General features: G+C 42.9%; 1 protein-coding gene across 6 annotated transcripts in view; it reads right to left on the bottom strand.

Moving 5' to 3' along the window:
• The window catches only part of PRKCD (protein kinase C delta), a 391,800-nt gene that overhangs the window by 129,397 nt on the left and 243,327 nt on the right, over window positions 1–19,076 (bottom strand). For all 6 annotated transcript variants that reach the window (XM_085624544.1, XM_085624546.1, XM_085624547.1 and 3 more), the window contains one exon: window positions 12,683–12,819. In XM_085624544.1, coding sequence (XP_085480670.1) covers window positions 12,683–12,797 — 115 coding nt within the window. In that variant the 5' untranslated portion in view covers window positions 12,798–12,819. The remainder of the gene's footprint in view (window positions 1–12,682; window positions 12,820–19,076) is intronic.

The raw sequence follows: 19,076 nt of genomic DNA, 5'->3' as shown, positions 1-19,076 counted from the left end.
CACAGGAGTTTGTGCTAGAAACAGGTGAAGAAGCTGGATAGGAGCCCCAATTAGATTTTATCTATGGAATAAGACTCTACCAGGTTACCATCTCATAATTAGCATGCAAGGGACTCTAGGCTCATGGAGCAAGCAAGCACATAATTTCTCCCTCCCCTAACTTCGTACTGTGGTCCTGAATCGCCAGCCACTAAAGAACCTTAGCATAAGTGGAAATTAGTGGAGACAAAAATTATGTTGCACAATGGTGCCGGTTTATTTATCAGAGCCGGCCCAATGTACCAGCCTGCTCTAGGGGTGGTCCATGAAACACACAGAATGTTTCTGTTGGCATCTTGCGGTGAGATACATTTGAGAATTACTGGTGAAGTGATGCAATTCCACCTGAACTTAATGACTCCTCTCCAATAATAAGACATATACAAGTAACTATGTGATACTAACGCTTCTTCCTCCGGGTTATCCTCACCTGCTCCTTTATCACTATGGGTCAAAGGTTTTAGTCACAATTTAATGCAATTGTGTTGCAGGTGTACTGCAGAAAACTCAAATAAAAGAAATAACAGCAGTCTATACAATCTCAGATGCTCTTCCATAGGGTACATATCATAATAAAGGACGGGGGAGAATAGAAGACCCCAGAAAGTGAATAAATTAATCACTGTAGATCATAAAGTGCGGTTGGAAGGGCAAGTCTGCGGCTCAGGTGTTTATCCGCCACTAGAAATCATAAGGTAAAAGGCGACTGACTCAGCGGCAGCAGCTTCCTTCTGGAGTTCAGAGAGAAAAGTGCTGTCCAAACACGGAACTTTTCTTCCTATGCATTTCTTTATTAGGCAAAGCCTGCCAAGAAAAGCATTATAAATTACAAGGTTGACATCCAAGCTTACATCAGCCAAAGGCAGTTCTAAAAGGTTCAGAAATAGCCACTTGTGGTGTACACAACATTGTGCTTCTCATCTGCTTATGGTCACAGCCACTGCTACCTCGACCTGGATCCAATCCAGTTTCCGTACTTGCTGAAGTCTCCAATCTTCCGCATAAGGACTGCGACGCCACACACAAGTGCAGGAGATCGGGACCCTTCCAAACACGCAGACTTTCCAAAGCTCTCAAAGCCATCTTTAACTAGGTCAACACCATTCCTACTCCTCTGGAAGAAAGTGCTACATTCCAGTCTGCATTATCCTACTGTTGTTGAGTAGTGTTCTTTGCTAACTAGGCACTCTATAATGCACATGGCTAGTATATCTGAAACCAAGTGCAATATCTTCATGCTTTGCAAGATCGTTTTTACAGCATTGGTGAGAATTTTCACTGTAGTTGAACCCAACTACCTGGAAAATGCCTTCAAAATATCCTCTCTGTGAGCTTATTTGTGCAAGAGCTTTTCTATGTACAATACAAATGTATGCCTGTGCAAAGCGTTTAGCGGCTCAGCCACACTGTGCAGTATAACACCCTAACTGCTATCTGTACAGAATACCTAATGCAGAACAAATCTGTTCGGATGAAACAAAGGTATTTAAAATAGTAAAAATAGTCACAGTTGTTCTGATTTTTATGAGTAAGAGGCAAAGTGAAAAAAGTTAAAAGAAAAAAAAAATGATGATTTTTGCAACTTCCCATGAACAGACAACTGATTGTGTGTGTTATTTGATTTCTACAAAAAATATCTATCCTGGTCTCCCCACAAACCCACCGGTCAAATTAAATTAACGATTCGAAAATTCCAAACTGGCAGAATTTTCGCATTCACACATGCAAAAGTCAAAAGTTCTGATTCCATGATTCATAATTGATCATTTCCATGTGCAAAGTGGAGGTTTTGTGGAACGTCTTGCACTTCGGTCTGCAAAAATGCTGCAAGAATCAGGCTCTAGGAGAACACCAGAGAAACATCTGTATGGTGGTCCATCTCACTTGGAGGCAGGACGCAAAGAGACCTTATCCATAACAAACAGTGTCAATCAAAGAGCTTTGAAATAGTTTAAATGCAATGTATTTGATGCTACATATATTAACCAAGATAATTACATTACCTCCCAGCCCCTGCAGCATTTGGAACTGTGTGAAGAATCATTACTAGAGACAACTGTGATTCAGATGTTTGTAAAGCAGACGTGCAACAGAATGGATGAGCAGGATGAATTCATGTATTGAATAATACACTGGCCCATCAACTCCAATATAAAAGAGTTTCGTAGGTGACAAAAGCCATGGAAAGTCAGTAGCAAAGGAAGTAGCGCCCTGCTTATTGATGGCAGCAGTACATTTACAGTCACTTCAGAAGTAGGAATAATTGTAATATATACTAACCCAGATAGCAACATCAATGTTCACATCAAGAGGGAAGAGGAGAGCCTACATCAACATGGTCATTGGATTCCCCGCATACACTCTGCCTATAAGATGCAACTCTGGAGCATATAGGATTTGCATTGATGCACACAGGATATTACAGGTTCAAAGGTTTCCCCCACATTCATTATGATCTATCACATACTAGATGTGATCTGCATCCAATCATAAAGAATTTAACCAAATGGGTATTTTCGTTGCATTACAGTTCCTAAATGTTTTTACCAGATTTGTACTAGATCGTACCCTACTGCAAGAGATTTCTACGAGTTCAAGAGACTGTATATAATTTACACCTATTCCTAAACAAATATACTGGTGTGTACAGATTTTTGCAAACTGCACATGATGTGCACATTCTTAAATGGAACAGATTTTCCAAAGAACTGCCAAGAAAACAGCTCCAACCAGTCTTCGAATATCACTCACAACGCCCAGAATACCAACCAAATGTGGTTGCTAGAGACAGAGGTTAGTTGAACCAGTGATAATTATGCACTCGGTGAACTCAAAAGAGAGTGGACTTTAATGGGCTGAAGAGCCCATGCTTTCTCACCTGCTCCATGTTTCCAATTCCTCAACACATAGGGGGTTATAGTAATGTGTGTCAACGGCTGGAGCATTGGGACATGATGGCCTTAACTAACTGAACTAAACAGACAGCAGGAGGATATTCAGGATGTTGCTGGGGTGAAATTACACAACACAAGATTATATTACACACCACAATTTGTTACATATGTAGGCTACAACTCAACCATATTTTATAGCTATCTTAGATATTTCAATTACAACTCCATGTACCTGATATGAAAACATGAGGAGATTAGCAGAGGCGCGATCCACCACTACACCGGTCATGCTCCCTACTAACATAAGACCAGTCAATAAACCAGTGGCCAAGCTTACTAGTCAAAGGCTGAGGGCCAGAGTTGCCTCCATCTGTAAGTCCCCTCGCAAAAGAGTCAGCCATTTTCCATCGTACCTTCAGCATTAATTCAAGGGCATGAACACATCATAAGGATTGAGAACCTTAAGCAGTTCCACAGAGTATGTAAAGTACTGTTGTGAATGACCTACAACACACCACGCCGTTCATGCTCTGAATCGTTTTCAAAGGACTATACAAACTTCACATCTGTTGGCCCACAATTGTGTTGGGGTGAAGGAAGATTCATGAGAAACTATTCACAATTTGTGCAGCTCAAATTGGCTCAGACATTCGAAGGAACCAGGCGAAGAAGCCATTCCAATCAACCATCAGCAAATAACTCACAACCCAACCGTTTTCCAAAGTCCCATTCCACAAAGGAGTGTATGTCCAAGGGGTTATTGCATTCCATACACACAGATAACGTTAACTACTCTTCTATAGGGCAATTGCACATTGTAATTGTTAGTGGGTGCTGATAATGTGCTCTAATTATTACCAAATCAATGGTACTGATTTTATCAACTTCAGAAGGAAACAAGCATTTACAATGCAACGGTCTCGGCATTGTTAAAGTTAGAGCTATTGGCATTGCTCATGACATTATTTTTGTTTATGTTTTTGTTTTTAAAACATTTAAAGAAACGGCATTGTTATTTACAATGTCAATAGCTAAAATAGATACATTAAAGGGCACACTGACTGGGGGCGGGGAAGGTAGTTGTACAGATATTTTCTAACTGGAATACAATATAACTAGATAACAGATAGGCTAATGGCCAGAGGAACGAGGGTGGGGGGCGGGGGCGCTAGATAAAAGATCCTTTGTATCCGAGACACAATATAACAAGACAGCAGATACAGCAAAAGGCACGCTGATGGGGGTGGGAGGGTGGAAGGTAGATGTAGAAATGCTTTGTATCTGGAATGCAATTTAACTAGACAACAGATACAATACAGGGCAGGGCACTGCCAGCCACACACAGATCTGAAGATACCCCGTTTCTGGGAGGTGCGTTAAGATTAGCTACATTGATGTTCAGACAGCCTGGCACCGAGGGCACCATTCCAAAGTGCTCTCTGTGCGTCGGGATACACGGACACCAGGGCCCCTCCTGGCCCCGCCTCCCGACTGTGGCAGGGACGCAGAGCTGTGTTTGCTCGTCATGTCTGAGGACTGCCCTTCACACACCGGAGCTGTGGGTCTGTGCGCCGCACCCACCAGAACAAAGGCTCGACAGACACCGTCACCTGCCCCAGGCACCACAACCTTGCAATAAAGGCTGACTCACCCCTCCCGGCCCAGGTGCGCTCCAATTAGCTGCATTAAAGCGCCTGGGGAGGAAAACGACCGAGAATTGAGGGGAGGGTGGAAGACCCCGCCGGCTCATCGCCAGAATGGTGCACACGTTGTTCTTGAGACCCGACATTTCCACGCCCACGGAGAGTTCACGGCGCTCTGGAGTAAACAAGGCATCAAGGCGCCATTTAATTTCTGGAGACCGTTTTAAGGTTTTCATATAGCGCTATCTGCAGCTCGCTTACAGTTGGTCCAAAGCGCTTGGTTTCAAGGAGACACCGAGAGAGGAGGGGGGGGGGGGGGGCGGTGCTCTGGCTTCTGCTGTGAACAGTGTACAAGAAGGGATCAGTTGTGCAGGGAGACTTGCCTGTGTGTGAAGGTTTGTTTTGCGAGCAGTAGTCGCTGTTGAGACGGGTGAAAGTGTCTCATGTCCCAGCGCCTTACCTGGCGAGAGCCATGATCACCGCCGCCTTTCTCCGAGGTCAAGCAGAAATGCCTCAGAGAAACGCAGCGGCATTTTCAGATTCGGGGGCGTGTTTTTTTTTCTCTCCTCTTGCCATTGGCTGGAATGTTTACATTCCAGAGGAGAGAAAGAAAGTAAAAAACACGCCCCCGAATCCGAAAAAGACGGGGCTTGTTTGGAGAGACAAAGCTCTTCTCCAATGGCTGACCAGCATTTAAGAGGCCAGCCAATGGAGAAGAGGGAAGAAGAGGGGCGGGTTCACTTCTGAAAATCATTGAATCTCGCGAGCGAGACTGCGCAAGCGCAGCCTTCGCTAGCCGAGACCTAAAAAGGCTGAATGGGAATGCTTGGATTCGATCCTGTAACGTTAAGGTAAAACATACCTCTTTAGAATGGATGACGAGTCCACTGACCAATACTATCGAAATAGCATAGGGCTAGGCCATATATGGTATAATTAGACCTATGCAGCAAATGCTATTTCCCCAGCCACATTTATTGACCCTCGAAAATATACTTGATTGTGAATTATGCTGTAAATTGTTTACTACTTGGTGAAATTGTTTAATTTCCAACTAGCAAAATTATTTTGTCAAAATAGCAATTGTTTACTGTAGTATATGAAGTGTGCCAGAATTCAAGCATTATGAGGTCTTCCTTCTAAACAGATTACATTAAGCTTGCCCATTGTTCACCCTTTTCCAAGCAGTAACTTTGGAAAATCATAACATTTGCTCAGCTTTGTCTGGAGATATAAAACATTCGCTACAGATATTGCAGGTATTGTCTACACGCTTCTAGCGTATGCTATGGAATTCCACTCATAATCCAATAGTGAAAAATGTAACACGGTTTTGTAATTTTTTTAAGACATGCAATGTACTGAAACAGCGAACATTAGATTGAGCTATGTACTGAACTCTGACACCAACCCAATTCATTAAATACCATAGATCACTCTTTCAAGGACTTCTTTGTAGGTGCTCATTCAGAAGTGAGCTCTAAATAACAGGGTAATACCTCGATGCAATAACATATGTGGGTTTAGGAGTAGTTGCATCAACCTAGGATTTAGAGTCCAACCCCAAAAAATATTCTTTGTAACATACTGCATCTTCTTTACCAGACAGTTTAAAACATTTCTGCACTATGATAATGCTAGCCTTTAGCTGGTGTAAATTAGTCAAAATCATCGAGAGAGGTAAAGACGTGTGGCAATCCACTGAATCTGCACACCACTGTAAACGAGCACGTAAGAAGCGGATATAGTGATAACGGAGCCATGAATACATTTTCAAACATGATCACATGCCTTGAAATAGTGGCCAACAGCATCTGCTGGGTCACATTAAATAACTTTTGGGCCACATGGCCAGCTTAATTTTTTGCAGGCCTTTGGATACAGGCTCACTATACTGTATAACAATACGTAATCAGGGAAGAACTTATAATAAAGGGATACATTATTTCTGTTCATTTGGACTGCTGTGTTGACATTTTAATATACTTAAGTTGTAATTACAACTCTTTAGGGACACATTTGGGATAATGTTGGGGGTAGAGAACAGAACATGGTGTGCGTGCGGATCAGCCATAACCCCATTCTGAAGCACTTGCACTGTGACTCAATTCTGTCAGCACAGCACCCGTAATCTCTTTCGCGAACAGTGAAAAATATTCAAAGAATCCTCAGGTCTACCTGAGGCGTGAGCTCGATTTGTCAATGTGTTATGTTGTCTTTTTCTTGGCTTCAATTTAGGGGATTAACTGTAAATGGGAATGACTGAATTTGGTATGTGTAAAACATTTTTTGTGTGACACAATCTGTGCCACAGTTTGCATTTCCTGTGCTGGCTACAATAGAAAATACCATTCATTGTCCTACAGACTCAGGGTGTGGAGGAGGTATTATGTTGCTAGTAAAACGTGGTGCTAGGACAGAGGAGCCAGATAACAGGATAAATAAAAAGAAAGTCTGAAGAAGAGTTTAAAATAATTTAAGTATTCTTTAATCTTGGTTTTAAATGCTCATACTGGTTTATATCACATTAAAGGAAACCTACCGGTCTAACTATTGCAATTTCAGAAAGCTTATTTGATTGTCTTTTGACCCAGTAACTGTGTTCACTGGGGTAATATGCAACGTATACAATGGTTGACAGATAGTGGGCGAGTAACAGCAAGAAAAGCATTTATGCTTCAGCAATTATTCACCTTCTCAATTCTTCTTAAAGAAGGTTTAGTACCAGGTACCCTGAAGTACTTTATAGACAAGATTCTAGATGATGTTTGGGACGATCTCTTCAATGCTGCGGATACGTGTTTGATGCGGTATTCTTTTTGGGCAGCTGTCTCTACACCGACATGACTGCTTCGATGCAATGTGCAGTGGGTGTCATATGGCATCCTCCTAGGAGGGATTGTTTCATTTCTTTCCTGGTAATAGGCTGGAGTGAGAGGGAGAGTTTGATGAAATTCCTTTCTCAATCCATGGTTATGTTATGTTAATTTATAGCGCGCACTGTCCCGGCGCGATGCCTAACAAAAAAAGGTAAGAAAGTCTGTTTATGCGAAAAGATGTGTTTTCAAGTTTTTCTTGAATACTGCTGGGTCTTGAATGTTACGTAAGGCAAGGGGTAGTGCATTCCAAGCATTAGAGGCCTTCCTTGCCATTGAGCTGCCACCTAGCCTCTGGTATTTGAATCGGGGGACCTGAATAAAGCGAAGGGAGGAAGAGCGCAGCTGTCTAGATGGCACATAGAAAGAGAACCGTTTTTGTAGGTTGGATGGGCCAAAACCGTGCAAAGCTCGGTGGGCCAAAGCCAGTGATTTGAACTTCACCAGTTCTGCCACGGGAAGCCAATGCAGTGATCGCAAATGATGACGCACGCTGCTCCTGGTGGAGATGCCCAAAGGAAGTCTGGCTGCCGCGTTTTGTCCACCTCGAGCTTTTTCAACAAATATCCCGGAATGCCCATGTAAAGAGCATTGACATGGTCTAGCCGAGACAAGATAAGTGCACAGGTGACCGTTTCTCTTGCTGCCTGGGGAAGGAGAGGAAACAACTTCCTCAGAGTCTTGAGAAGACCAAAGCAGTTGCCGGCCAATTTCTTGATATTCGAAAGACAGACTCTTGTCAAACCATACCCCCAAGTCCTTGGCCGGCTTGCCAGCAGAAGTGGGCAAGGGAAACTCAGGAGGCCAGAGAGATTCCCGGAAGTTGGGAGGAAATTTTCCTTAAAGAAGGATCTCTGATTTCTCATTACATTTTAATTGTGTAGCCGCTAGCCATTTGAAAATGGATGAGAGACCGTGATGAAACTGACTCATCACTATTGTCCCACATTAATAGCAGCTGGGTGTCATTAGCATAAGCCATCACCTTAGCCCCCAAACTCTCGGCCAGATAGATCAAAGGTGTCATATAGATGTTAAAGAGAAGGGGACTAAGGGACGACCCCTGGGGGACTCCCGTGGACACAGACTGTAGAGAGGAGGAGGATGGTGGAATCCAAATCTGCTGGGCCCAAACTTTTTGGAAGGATCCAAGCCAGTTCCATATAGCACCTGACCACCTATCCTGGTGAGTCGGGAGAGAAGGAGAGAGTGCGGAACCGTATCGAATGCCGCCAAGAGGTCGAGCAGAATCAATGCAGCCCTCCCCCCGGCGTCCAGACACTCCCGAATGGCCTCGACGACCTCCACCAGGACCGATTCGGTGCATTGGGTGTCCCAGAATACAGACTGTGCTGGATGCAGAATATTCTCCCTCTCGACGAACGCCGTGAGTTGTTTGTTGACAACCTTCTCACACACCTTGGCCAGACCAGGCAGCAGAGAAATGGTTCAGTAGTTCCCCGGATTGAGTGGGTCTAGAGATTTTTTTTAATTTTTTTTTTTTTAAAGAAGTGGCAGAATCCTGGCCGGCTTCCAGGCTGCTGGGACACTGGCTGTCTGGAGAGACAAGTTGATAATGCTGTTCACCTCTACATTAATCGTCTCCGCTGCTGCTGCTAGCAATCTAGCAGGGCAAGGATCAGAGGGCAAGCCAGATTTTAAACTCTTAAGAATTTTAAGAGAATCAGACAAGTCCATTGACACAAAAACATCCAGACGGTGTTCTGCGCCGGCCGGAGGGGACGGACCAACTGCCTCGGTCTCATTGCTGCCAGATGAAAGAGCCATCTGAATAGTGCGGATCTTATCCAAGAAAAAATTCGAAAGAGTATTGCACCAGGTGGCTGACTCACTAGCTTTTGCCGAAGGAGACATAAAGCTCTGAACAATCGCAAAGATTTCTTTTGAGTTATTTTTAGCAGAGTCGATACGGTTTGAATAGAATTTCCTTTTGGCAGAAGTTATGGCTCCATAGTAAACCGTCTGTTTGATTCTGAGCTTCAGCTTGGCTGTGGGGCAGTGATCACTGCAACGCCACGCCCGCTCAAGTATCTTACATTTGTGTTTGAGTGCTTTAAGTTCAAGGCTGCACCAGGGTTTCGAGGGAGATTCCCTAGACAGCCTAGGGGAGCACTGTGGGGTGGGTAGATCAACTGCATTAGACACCCCACTGGTAAGGCCATCAAGGTGATTCTCAAGGTTACCCGAGAGTATAGGTCTAGAGGTTTCAAAGACTTGATTGAACACACCAGGGGCGATTCTACCAAAGGCAGGTTTGCAAAATGAACGTGCCAAAGGCTCCGCATTCATCACGTCCCATGAAGAGTTGGTTACAAAGTGTTCGGACCAGGAAATCAGGCAACAGTCTCTGATCGAAATGGGGAAGCCTAATGGGTAGGGAGACTGACCCTCGTTGGGGAACAGCTTTTGGAGTACAAGCCCCGTAAAGCATCCCCGAGTAGCGTAATCTGACCCTCTGTCCTGGAACCCGGCAGGCAGCATAGCTGGCGCTGGCCGCTTCCGGAACGCTGACGGGCGCAGACGGACTTGGCTTAGGCGCGCCAGCGGTGCGTCCGTGCAGCACGCATTGAGATAACCCCATCTGCCAAAAGACTAGACAGCGCACTACCAAAAAAATGGTGTCTCTCGATGACAGCACGGGGAAGCAGGAAGTAAGTTTAAATGCAGTGGTCACATTCAATTACATCGGTACACAAAAAAAATGGCAGCAAGTTTCAAAGTAGATAAATTAAAATGCTTTAAAAAGATTCCAAGGGTTTGGAGAATTATGCAAATAAGCGAGCTGTGCAAATAAAATAGAGCTGTGAGAAAGTCAGCCAATTCGCAAAACAACAAACTAAACACTGTGAGGCCTGGTGATTCCTAATGGTGTTTCTTCGCCATGCCCCTACACTAATGCTTTTCCTTTTTAATGTGTAGTAGAATAGCAATGTGGACCTTCTCTGCAAAAACTCTACCTTGTTTAATTTGTATTACCATGCTGGTCTGATTTGCCTATTTCTCGCAGGCAAGCGTGATCAGTTTTTCTATTGGGTCAGGGGCCTCGCAGTGCCTACCTGAAGTGAGGGTCACCGAAAGCATTAATTTTAGATGACAAATATTAGCTTACGAGAAAAAAGGGAGAGATGCAGATGACGAGTGGAATTGCATCTGATTTGATCCAATAACAAGAGGAAACCATCAGCAGTTTTCCCCAACAGTTATTGGTGCAATGTACTAACTAAACTAAATAAAACTGATATCAGAGGGGGAAAAGCACACGTTTTTCAAGCTGCAAATTGCATGTGCACAATGGCCAGCAGTCACTGCCTTTCAGATGAGTGCAATCTAAGACCAATAACCCAGGGCACTGTTGAAGAAGCCTACACTCCATCTCCTAAGGTGAGGCAACAGTCAGATGTCGAAGATGCACCATGTTGCTTTAAGGTAGGCTCAGAAGATTAAGAGAGTAGTAATTGCACACAATGGAGTAAGTTAGAAGGAGGGAAGTTTATCTAACACTGTTAATATATAGTCAATATGGATAAGCTTGGTTGGGTTTGAGTACTAGTGCTTGAGAAACTAGTGATTGAGACGGGGAGCTATGAACTTGTACTCCAGGTTCTCAGGAGTGCTGCTCAGGTCAAAACCCCTTAAAAGTTGAGAGAAATAAATTAGTCACACGAATACAACCACAATAGCACAAAATGCAGCCATTTAGTAACTGAACTAGTTATGGCCCATAGATGCCCGTAGGTGCTAATCATACTTGTACATTAGACAGCTACTTGGAACAGCATGTATTAAAAACAAAACATACAAAGCAAAATCAACTGTTCAAGAGGGATGCAATTGTACTTTGAGAATATAAATAGAGACAATACATAGGATTGTATCCAGATGCAGAAATTACAAAGAGACAATGCAGTAAGATCTCACATTGACGACCTATTTAAAACAGTGAATTGTGGGCAGACGAACATGAATAGGCAGCAACATGTTCCCAACTATTTTGAACTACCTTTAGCTGGCGTTAGTGTGTTCGGTTTGTTTACAGACTGTGATATAGAGGAATGAGGTTTTCATATGGGTCATAAAATATCCGATAACCTGTGGAATCCAAAGATACTGTTCATTTAAATGTATCCTAATGCGACATTCCAATAGAAGTATCCTAAAATATGTCCAGCTATTTATAAATAAATTATGAAATACCCAGAAAAAAGTGTTTGAGCAAAATATATCTGGATCTATTCTTTACATTTGAAATACTAACAAGTTTTTCAGACACGTCCTACCAAAGACCACATCCGTATTGAGAAAGTATGGTAGCATGTTAAGGGTGTCAAATGAGTGAGGTTTCTTAAGACAAGCAACGGCTACAGACAGTGTTAGATGTAGGTTTCATTACATACTATGCACTAGTACCTCAAAAGGTTCTCCAAACCAGTGTTACTTCCTTTTCGGTTCATAATTACATTATCTTTCTTTAAGGTTTCATCTTAGACATCAATATGCCTCAGCTAATCTCAGCTGGTCAACACTCCCATTAACTCACCCAATGAAGGTAGAAAATAAAATACAAAGATGGTCCACTGTTGCCCTTTCTGATCAGGTCTGCAGTTCCTGATGGGATTATATATAGGTGGCCTATGTCACATTTCAACACCAAATCTGCCTGTGTCTGTCTCATCTCTTCAGAGCGCTTACCTTCAAAATCACTGAATATTCTCCTTGGAGACTATCAAGCTAGTGTGGTAGCGCTTCCACTCTTATGTGACAATCATTCCAGTCCACCCCTTTTCATTGCATCCAAAGAATGAGGCAGGGTGTATTTCTTCAAAATAGATTCTTCCACACTAGGAAAACACCTTACCACATGCCTATTGCTGCTCAGGTAGCAGATTACATGTTATTTCAATTTTCAGGTTTTGTTTTTTCTTGGGTGAACAACTTGAAAAGGTAAAGAAACATCCCACATCTGGGCCGGAGCTTCTCTCTACTAGGTGCCCTTATGCACTCTATTTAGTTTAGTGATTGTGTGATATCAGTCAAGCTGTTTCACCTACAATACTTGTGTTTCTCGTTGTTAACAAAAGCTGGATAAATATAATCCATTCACTTAATTGTGACAATCCATAATTTGTTTTGACTGGATACATCTGCAGCACATTACAAATGCAAGACATTACAGTCAACATTATCTAGGTGAGGTTTACTATTACGCTACCTGTGCTCAGGGATTCCTTCATTTTGATTGCACAAAATGGCTGGATTGCCTCGGATTGGTTCACCATAGGTCCCAGCTCAAATGAATTGAAGGCAATCCTTAAGAATGGTGACATGGTTCCAGAGACTGCTTACAACCTACAGAAATAGAAGAGAACACAGACGCTTAAGACACATGGTCAACAATTTCCCCTTCCTATTAAAGTACAGAAAGCAGAATATACTGATATTATAACGATAAATATGCAATGTCTTTATGGACCTGGGGTAATGCACTTGGTTTATTTTGGCGATAGGGACAAATCATATTTGACCGATAAAACTGTGGAAAATAAAAAGCCCATAGCAGCAGATGCTTCATTGTGATGGATTTCAATTTCAAACAAAGCGGCTTCATTGCTCTGATTTAATCTATACTGCTTAAAACCATACATCTAAAAGCGTGACTTGCAAAGCAAAACCTTGGTCAGATCAGAAATAAGGGATATGAGATCATCCTTCCAATCCAACAGCCACACCCGAGAGACTTTTGAAAAGAAAAACATTGATCATGTTCAAAAATAGATGATGCAGAAAATGTTCTGAATGTCCTACATCCTTACATTTAGCTAAGATAATAAGTAATGCCTTGGTACATGAAATCATCATGTCTGGCAGAGTCAGTAACCCTAAGGACATAGCAAGGATGGCTCAGTGTCAACTGTCACGTGATTTAACCAGATTTAGTTATGCCAGGAGACACACATTGACAGGATTTGTGGCTGAAGCCTGTAGGTTTGGGAGTCATCAATGAAGCCACAATGACAACCAAACACAGGCTTTGCTGTATATTCCCCACCCAACACCTTAAAGAGCCAGCCTTCCCCTACTAGACTTAAGCGGATGAGAGAAGGCGGACTATTCTGTGTAGTATTCAGAAATAAAGTAAGGAAGGATTAAAAAAAAAAAGGCACAAAGGAGAAAATGATTTTTAAAAAGACTGATATTGGGTAATCTAAAGTGTTTTGTACCACCACGCCAAACATACAAAAATTACTAAAACAGATTTTTGGGGTAGTATAGAGCACAGGCATTAATTAAGGGATCCGGGTTACACTATTAGAACTAATTGGTTTTTTACTAATATATGCACCAGATACAATTATTTGGAGGTTTGAGTAGTGCCTGTGGATGGGGTAAACGAGGATGATAAGTCGGGTTACAGTTACATGATAGGGTTAGCATCACCATGCATCTGACTGCCTACAAGGTTGGTTCTCCGTCCAGTGGGCATTGATAATAGACTCCAGGAATAAAAAAGCTGTGCTGCGCAGTTTCCGTTTCTGTCTGGTCACAATATAATATTAATAAATTAATTTAGTTGCTGAAGTAGTGTCCAAAGAGTGTCTCCCTGCGGTGCGTTCTACATAAATCCTTCCAATGAATCCCCAAAAATATAGTCACATAATCGTGAAAGGGGGTGAAAAGAAACGATGCAAAAAGCAAATGCATAGAAAAGTGTAGTCAGTCCAAAATTATTCCATCACTCTTTTGTATACTTTGGGCGATCACCCTAAGTGGGACAGGTATGCCCAGACAAGGGTACAGGCACACCATCACTGGAACCAAGCTATACAGGCTTAAGAGCCCTAACTAGGGCAAAACCGGTCCTGGGTTTGCTTGTGTTCCAGTTCAGGGAGGACTTGGTCTGGCAGTTCGGGCTGGGCTGTTCCCATTGGAGAAGGGTTAAGACTGATTTGCATATGGCTGGTTCCAAACTGAGATGGCTTGGTGTGCAAAGTAACAATGGACTGGGATGCAGACTGAGCAGATAGCAATGGCTAAGATTAACTCAAGCATTCCATCCTTTACTTTTTTGTGTACTCTGGAAAGTTTTGGGCCATTCTCAAAAGTGCTTGTTGGTGGGTATTCACAAACCTTTCCACCACCTATTTCTACCTTGGAATTGTTTAAAAAGGTATTCCTGTCAAGAGCAGCAGTAAATCTTTTCAGTGTGAGAATGGAACACGCCAAAAATTTGAGAAGTCGTGGGGAAAGGCGTTTCGGCAGGGGGAGCCTTTCATACACACAAGTATTTGTTTAGCAACTAACAAGATTAAAGGAATACTTCAACAGTTAATAAACAATTAAAGAAGAGCGCAAACATGTTTTCTTGGAAGACCCAGCATTGTACAATATGTGTTTATTTACTGCCTCAGCTGTGTTTTTGGAAGTTTCAGCAAATTCAAACCTTGCCTGACTGACTTTGGAAAAAAAGTCCACCCTTTGTCACACATTACCAGCACTAAAGTTTCCGCACTGGAAACCTCATGTTCCTTTACTTGATAGCGCGTGAAGCTGTGGGGAAGTGCCTTAGCCTGGCCCGACAGTTGTTTTGTGACAAAACGGGAAACTGATAGGCAGAGAGCCGTGTGTCTCCTTCCGTTTACTTAGAGTGTTTTTATACACTTATTGTAGGGGGGGTGGGAGGGCGGCTCTCACAATATAAAAGAACTAGCATTTGCAATGCAATCGGTCTCGCCTTTGGGACCTTATTTGTATATAGCTATGCAGCACCTTCGCCTGGGTGCTGAAAAATCTATTGTCCTTTAACATGGCAGGAAAGTAAGCACCAAACTGCGTGACATGCCAGGTATGGTAACAAATGGAACGAATTAATGCCTTTCAGCGGGAAATGGTCTAGTCCAAAGTTCTGTTTTTAATATAAAATCAGGGCTTTCGGTGGTCATATCACTGAAAACACAAGATTTTCAAAAGAATAATATTGTGTACGGGTGCTTGTGGAAGACAATTTCTATGGACTGGAATCTAGAGAATGCTAAAGTGATTCTGGTATTATACTGACCTCTGCTGGTCATTTTCTATCAAGAAAGTTAAATAGAGTCAGTTGCCAGAAAAATACAAAAAATAAAGTCCCTCAGCAGAAAGCAATTCTGGTATTTTTACTGACCTTTACTGGTCGTTTTCTATCAAGACCGTTAAATAGAGGCAGTTGAACAAGCAGAAAGCAATTCTGGTATTTTACTGACATCTGCTGGTCGTTTTCTATTAAGACCGTTAAAAAGAGGCAGTTGAACAGAAAAAGTACCTAAGCGGAAGCAGACAAGTCCTAGGGCTGATCTCCCAAGTCCACAAAGTACACATATAAGTATATACTAAAGTATATACAAGAGGTCTCGAATGCTCGACCTAAAAATGGGACAAAAGCACATGTTTTTCTCTCAAAAAGCAAATATTTGCAAGAAAATCTCAGGCACTGAAAGAAACTACTTTGTGTACAGATGAGCTCCTTTGAAAGAGCAGAATGCCGTCACTCACAGTGAAGTCACCCAATGGTCGAGTGGGCTCACAATGTTGTAGTAGTAAAGCTGCTACATTTTTTGATTGCCTAAGGAGCAACATTTCCATGTTTTTAAAGTACTTATGTGTGACATTCCAATGACTTGCAAGTGACAGTAGGCATGCCATTTTATGCCATGATGTTCATGTACAGGGATAAACATCAGAAATGGCACATTTTGTGGTGTGTAATGTCTGGAGCCTGTATTAAAACGTCCACAAAAATCCTGAATTGCTAGGCAACTAACCTATCCCTTTCCTACCAAGACGACGACGACGGTGGTGGGTGTGTATATATATATCTTCCCAACTACCAATACCTGCGGTACTGGTAATTACATGGGTAGGGCAAATCCCACCCTTTAGGAGTTGGACTCTGAGGATCCACTAAGAAACGAGGACTTCCTGGGGAAGTGGCAATTCCAGGTCCGATTCGCCCAGCGAGGCCTTATTTTCCCACGCTTTCACATAGATTTCTGCTGCTCTCAGCAATATTTGTTTATTTACTGTCTCAGCAAATTCAAACCTCGCCTGAAGTACTTTGGAAAAAAGAAGGCCATCCTTTGTCACACATTACCAGCACTAAACTTACTGCAGTGGAAATCGGTTTTCCCTTTTCTTGATGGCGCGTGAAGGAGTGCGGAAGTTCCTTCACCTTGCTCAACAGTTGCTTTGCGACAAAATGGTAAGCTGCACATGGCTCTGCTCATGCACAGATAGAACTATGTTGTTTAAAATATTTTGATCTATCTGTGAAAGTAAAGAGATCTGTGGTATTCGCGCAGATCTCACAACTTTGATGGGCTCGTACCAGCAGTTACAGGCCCCATCAGAATTAAGAGGCCGCTCGTAATGTAAGCCTGAATGTTCTTCATACTGGGTACCATTGGGCCCACTGATGGTGAAAGAATTTGGGCCATTATGGACAGAGAGCAACAGTAACATGCTGTCTAAAAAAACAAGCATTTGCAATGCAATGGTCTCGGCATTGTTAAAGTTAGAGCTATTGGCATTGCTCATGACATTTTTGTTTATGTTTTTGTTTTTAAAACATTTAAAGAAACAGCATTGTTATTTACAATGTCAATAGCTTAATCACTCTCAAACGCGAGACCTATTGCATTTGCACCCACACACACAGCCACACACACAAAGCCACCCACACACACACACAGAGCCACCCACACAGAGCAACCCACACACAAATAGAGCGACCCACAGAGCCACCTACACACACACACGCAGTAGCCCACTGACCTATTTACATTATGTGCACTTTGTGATCTGCATAGTACATGTTCTTTGCTGCAGGCACATTAACCCTATGTGCTACCTTTCCAGGAGTCAAAACTTCCACTAGACAAAACTCGGATCTCTCTCTAGGAAGAACATTAAACACCAGAGTCATGATGACATTTTTATTGTTGCCGAAAATTGCTGGAGGCCAGGAAGGAGGCAGCAAGCGCTTTTAAAACCTTAATTTACTTGCAAACATAATGTCTCAACCAAAAGTCAGCGTCCGGTCACACCGGTTGCACTGCCCTAGAGCTGGCCCTTCTCAAGGGTCCTGTGACCTCAGTGACAGTCACTGTTGTTCTTGGCTGTGCTGCTTCATAGGCCTGCTAGCAAGACTGGAGGTGAACTTCAGTATGGATTGTGGTGGACAAACCTTGAAGGTTAACCCAGACTTGCCAGTGCTAGGGTCCACCTGCTGGTGCTAAGACACCAGCGCTTCTAAGGTCTTGCGAAGCCTTCTAAAGTCTAGCATGGGATTGTGCTCTCTCAGGAGAGTCGTCTGGTGGACTGGTTATTAAGGCTGAACCTGGTTCCCCAGTTCCAAATTCAGCAGCTCTGGCCATAGTGCCACATCGTCTCCCCCACTGAACACCATACTGTCCCACTGAGAAAAACTCACACTGCCTTCAACTACAACCCAATTGCTTCCGGCTATAAACACCTGGATGAGGCTCAATTTAAATGACACAATAAACAAGAGCAATATGCGGCCTACAAAAAAAAGTAACATCATCCTGGAACAAGCATTTACAATGCAATGGTCTCGGCATTGGTAAAGTTAGAGCTATTGGCATTGCTCATGACATTATTTTTGTTTATGTTTTTGTTTTTAAAACTTTAAAGAAACGGCATTGTCATGAGCAATGCCAATAGCTCTAACTTTAACAATGCCGAGACCGTTGCATTGTAAATGCTTGTTCCTTTTGTAACGTATCGTTTGCTACCTCTTGTATTCTGTTTGCTCTTGATACTTGCACAATTGTCACTATTGCCTCATGTAACGTAACGTTTGCTTTTGTAACATGCTCACTTGTAATTTTTCTCCTTCTGAATCATTACTGTTCCTATTGTGAAGCGCTCTGACACCTTCGGGTAAAGTCTGTGCTATATAAAAGCGCATTAAATAAAATAAATAAATAAATAAAGTAAAATGCAAATACCCCAGGGATATAGAAGCAGTCATACACCCTAGGGGCATAGAGTCATCCGAAAACCATAAAATTAGGGAGACTTTAAATACCCCAGGGATATAGAAGCAGTCATACACCCTAGGGGCATAGAGACATCCGAACACCCTAAGGTTAGAGAGACATGCAAATACCCCAGGGATATAGAAGCAGTCATACACCCTAGGGGCATAGAGACATCCGAACACCCTAAGATTAGGGAGAATATCCCAGGGATATAGAAGCAGTCATACAACTTAGAGCTTGACACACAACTGAACACCCTAAGGTTAGAGAGACATTTAAATCTCCCAGGGATTCCGAAACGTGAATCCCACATGGATGCGGACACAGTTCCACCCCCAGGGGTGTGCATACAGGCATGGTGACGAGTCAGGCGTGTTCAAGCAGGATCAGTGGTAGAAAGTACCTTAGTTTCTGGAGTTCAAGTCCTCAGACACACGTGCCTCTGAGAGCAGAAAGGGAGCACTGAAGTGCGCAGGGTCTCTGAGCTCGCTACAGCCGTCGGGCCGGGCCTGCCCCCCCCCCCCCCCCGCTCATCAGATGCAGTTTCTACGAGAAACTTACGGTCCA

Source organism: Triturus cristatus, chromosome 9 (genome assembly GCF_964204655.1).
Source record: "Triturus cristatus chromosome 9, aTriCri1.1, whole genome shotgun sequence".
In the NCBI taxonomy this organism is placed as follows: Eukaryota; Metazoa; Chordata; class Amphibia; order Caudata; family Salamandridae; genus Triturus; species Triturus cristatus.
The sequence above is the reverse complement of the archived record's forward strand: the minus strand, read 5'-3'. Positions and strand labels throughout refer to the sequence as shown.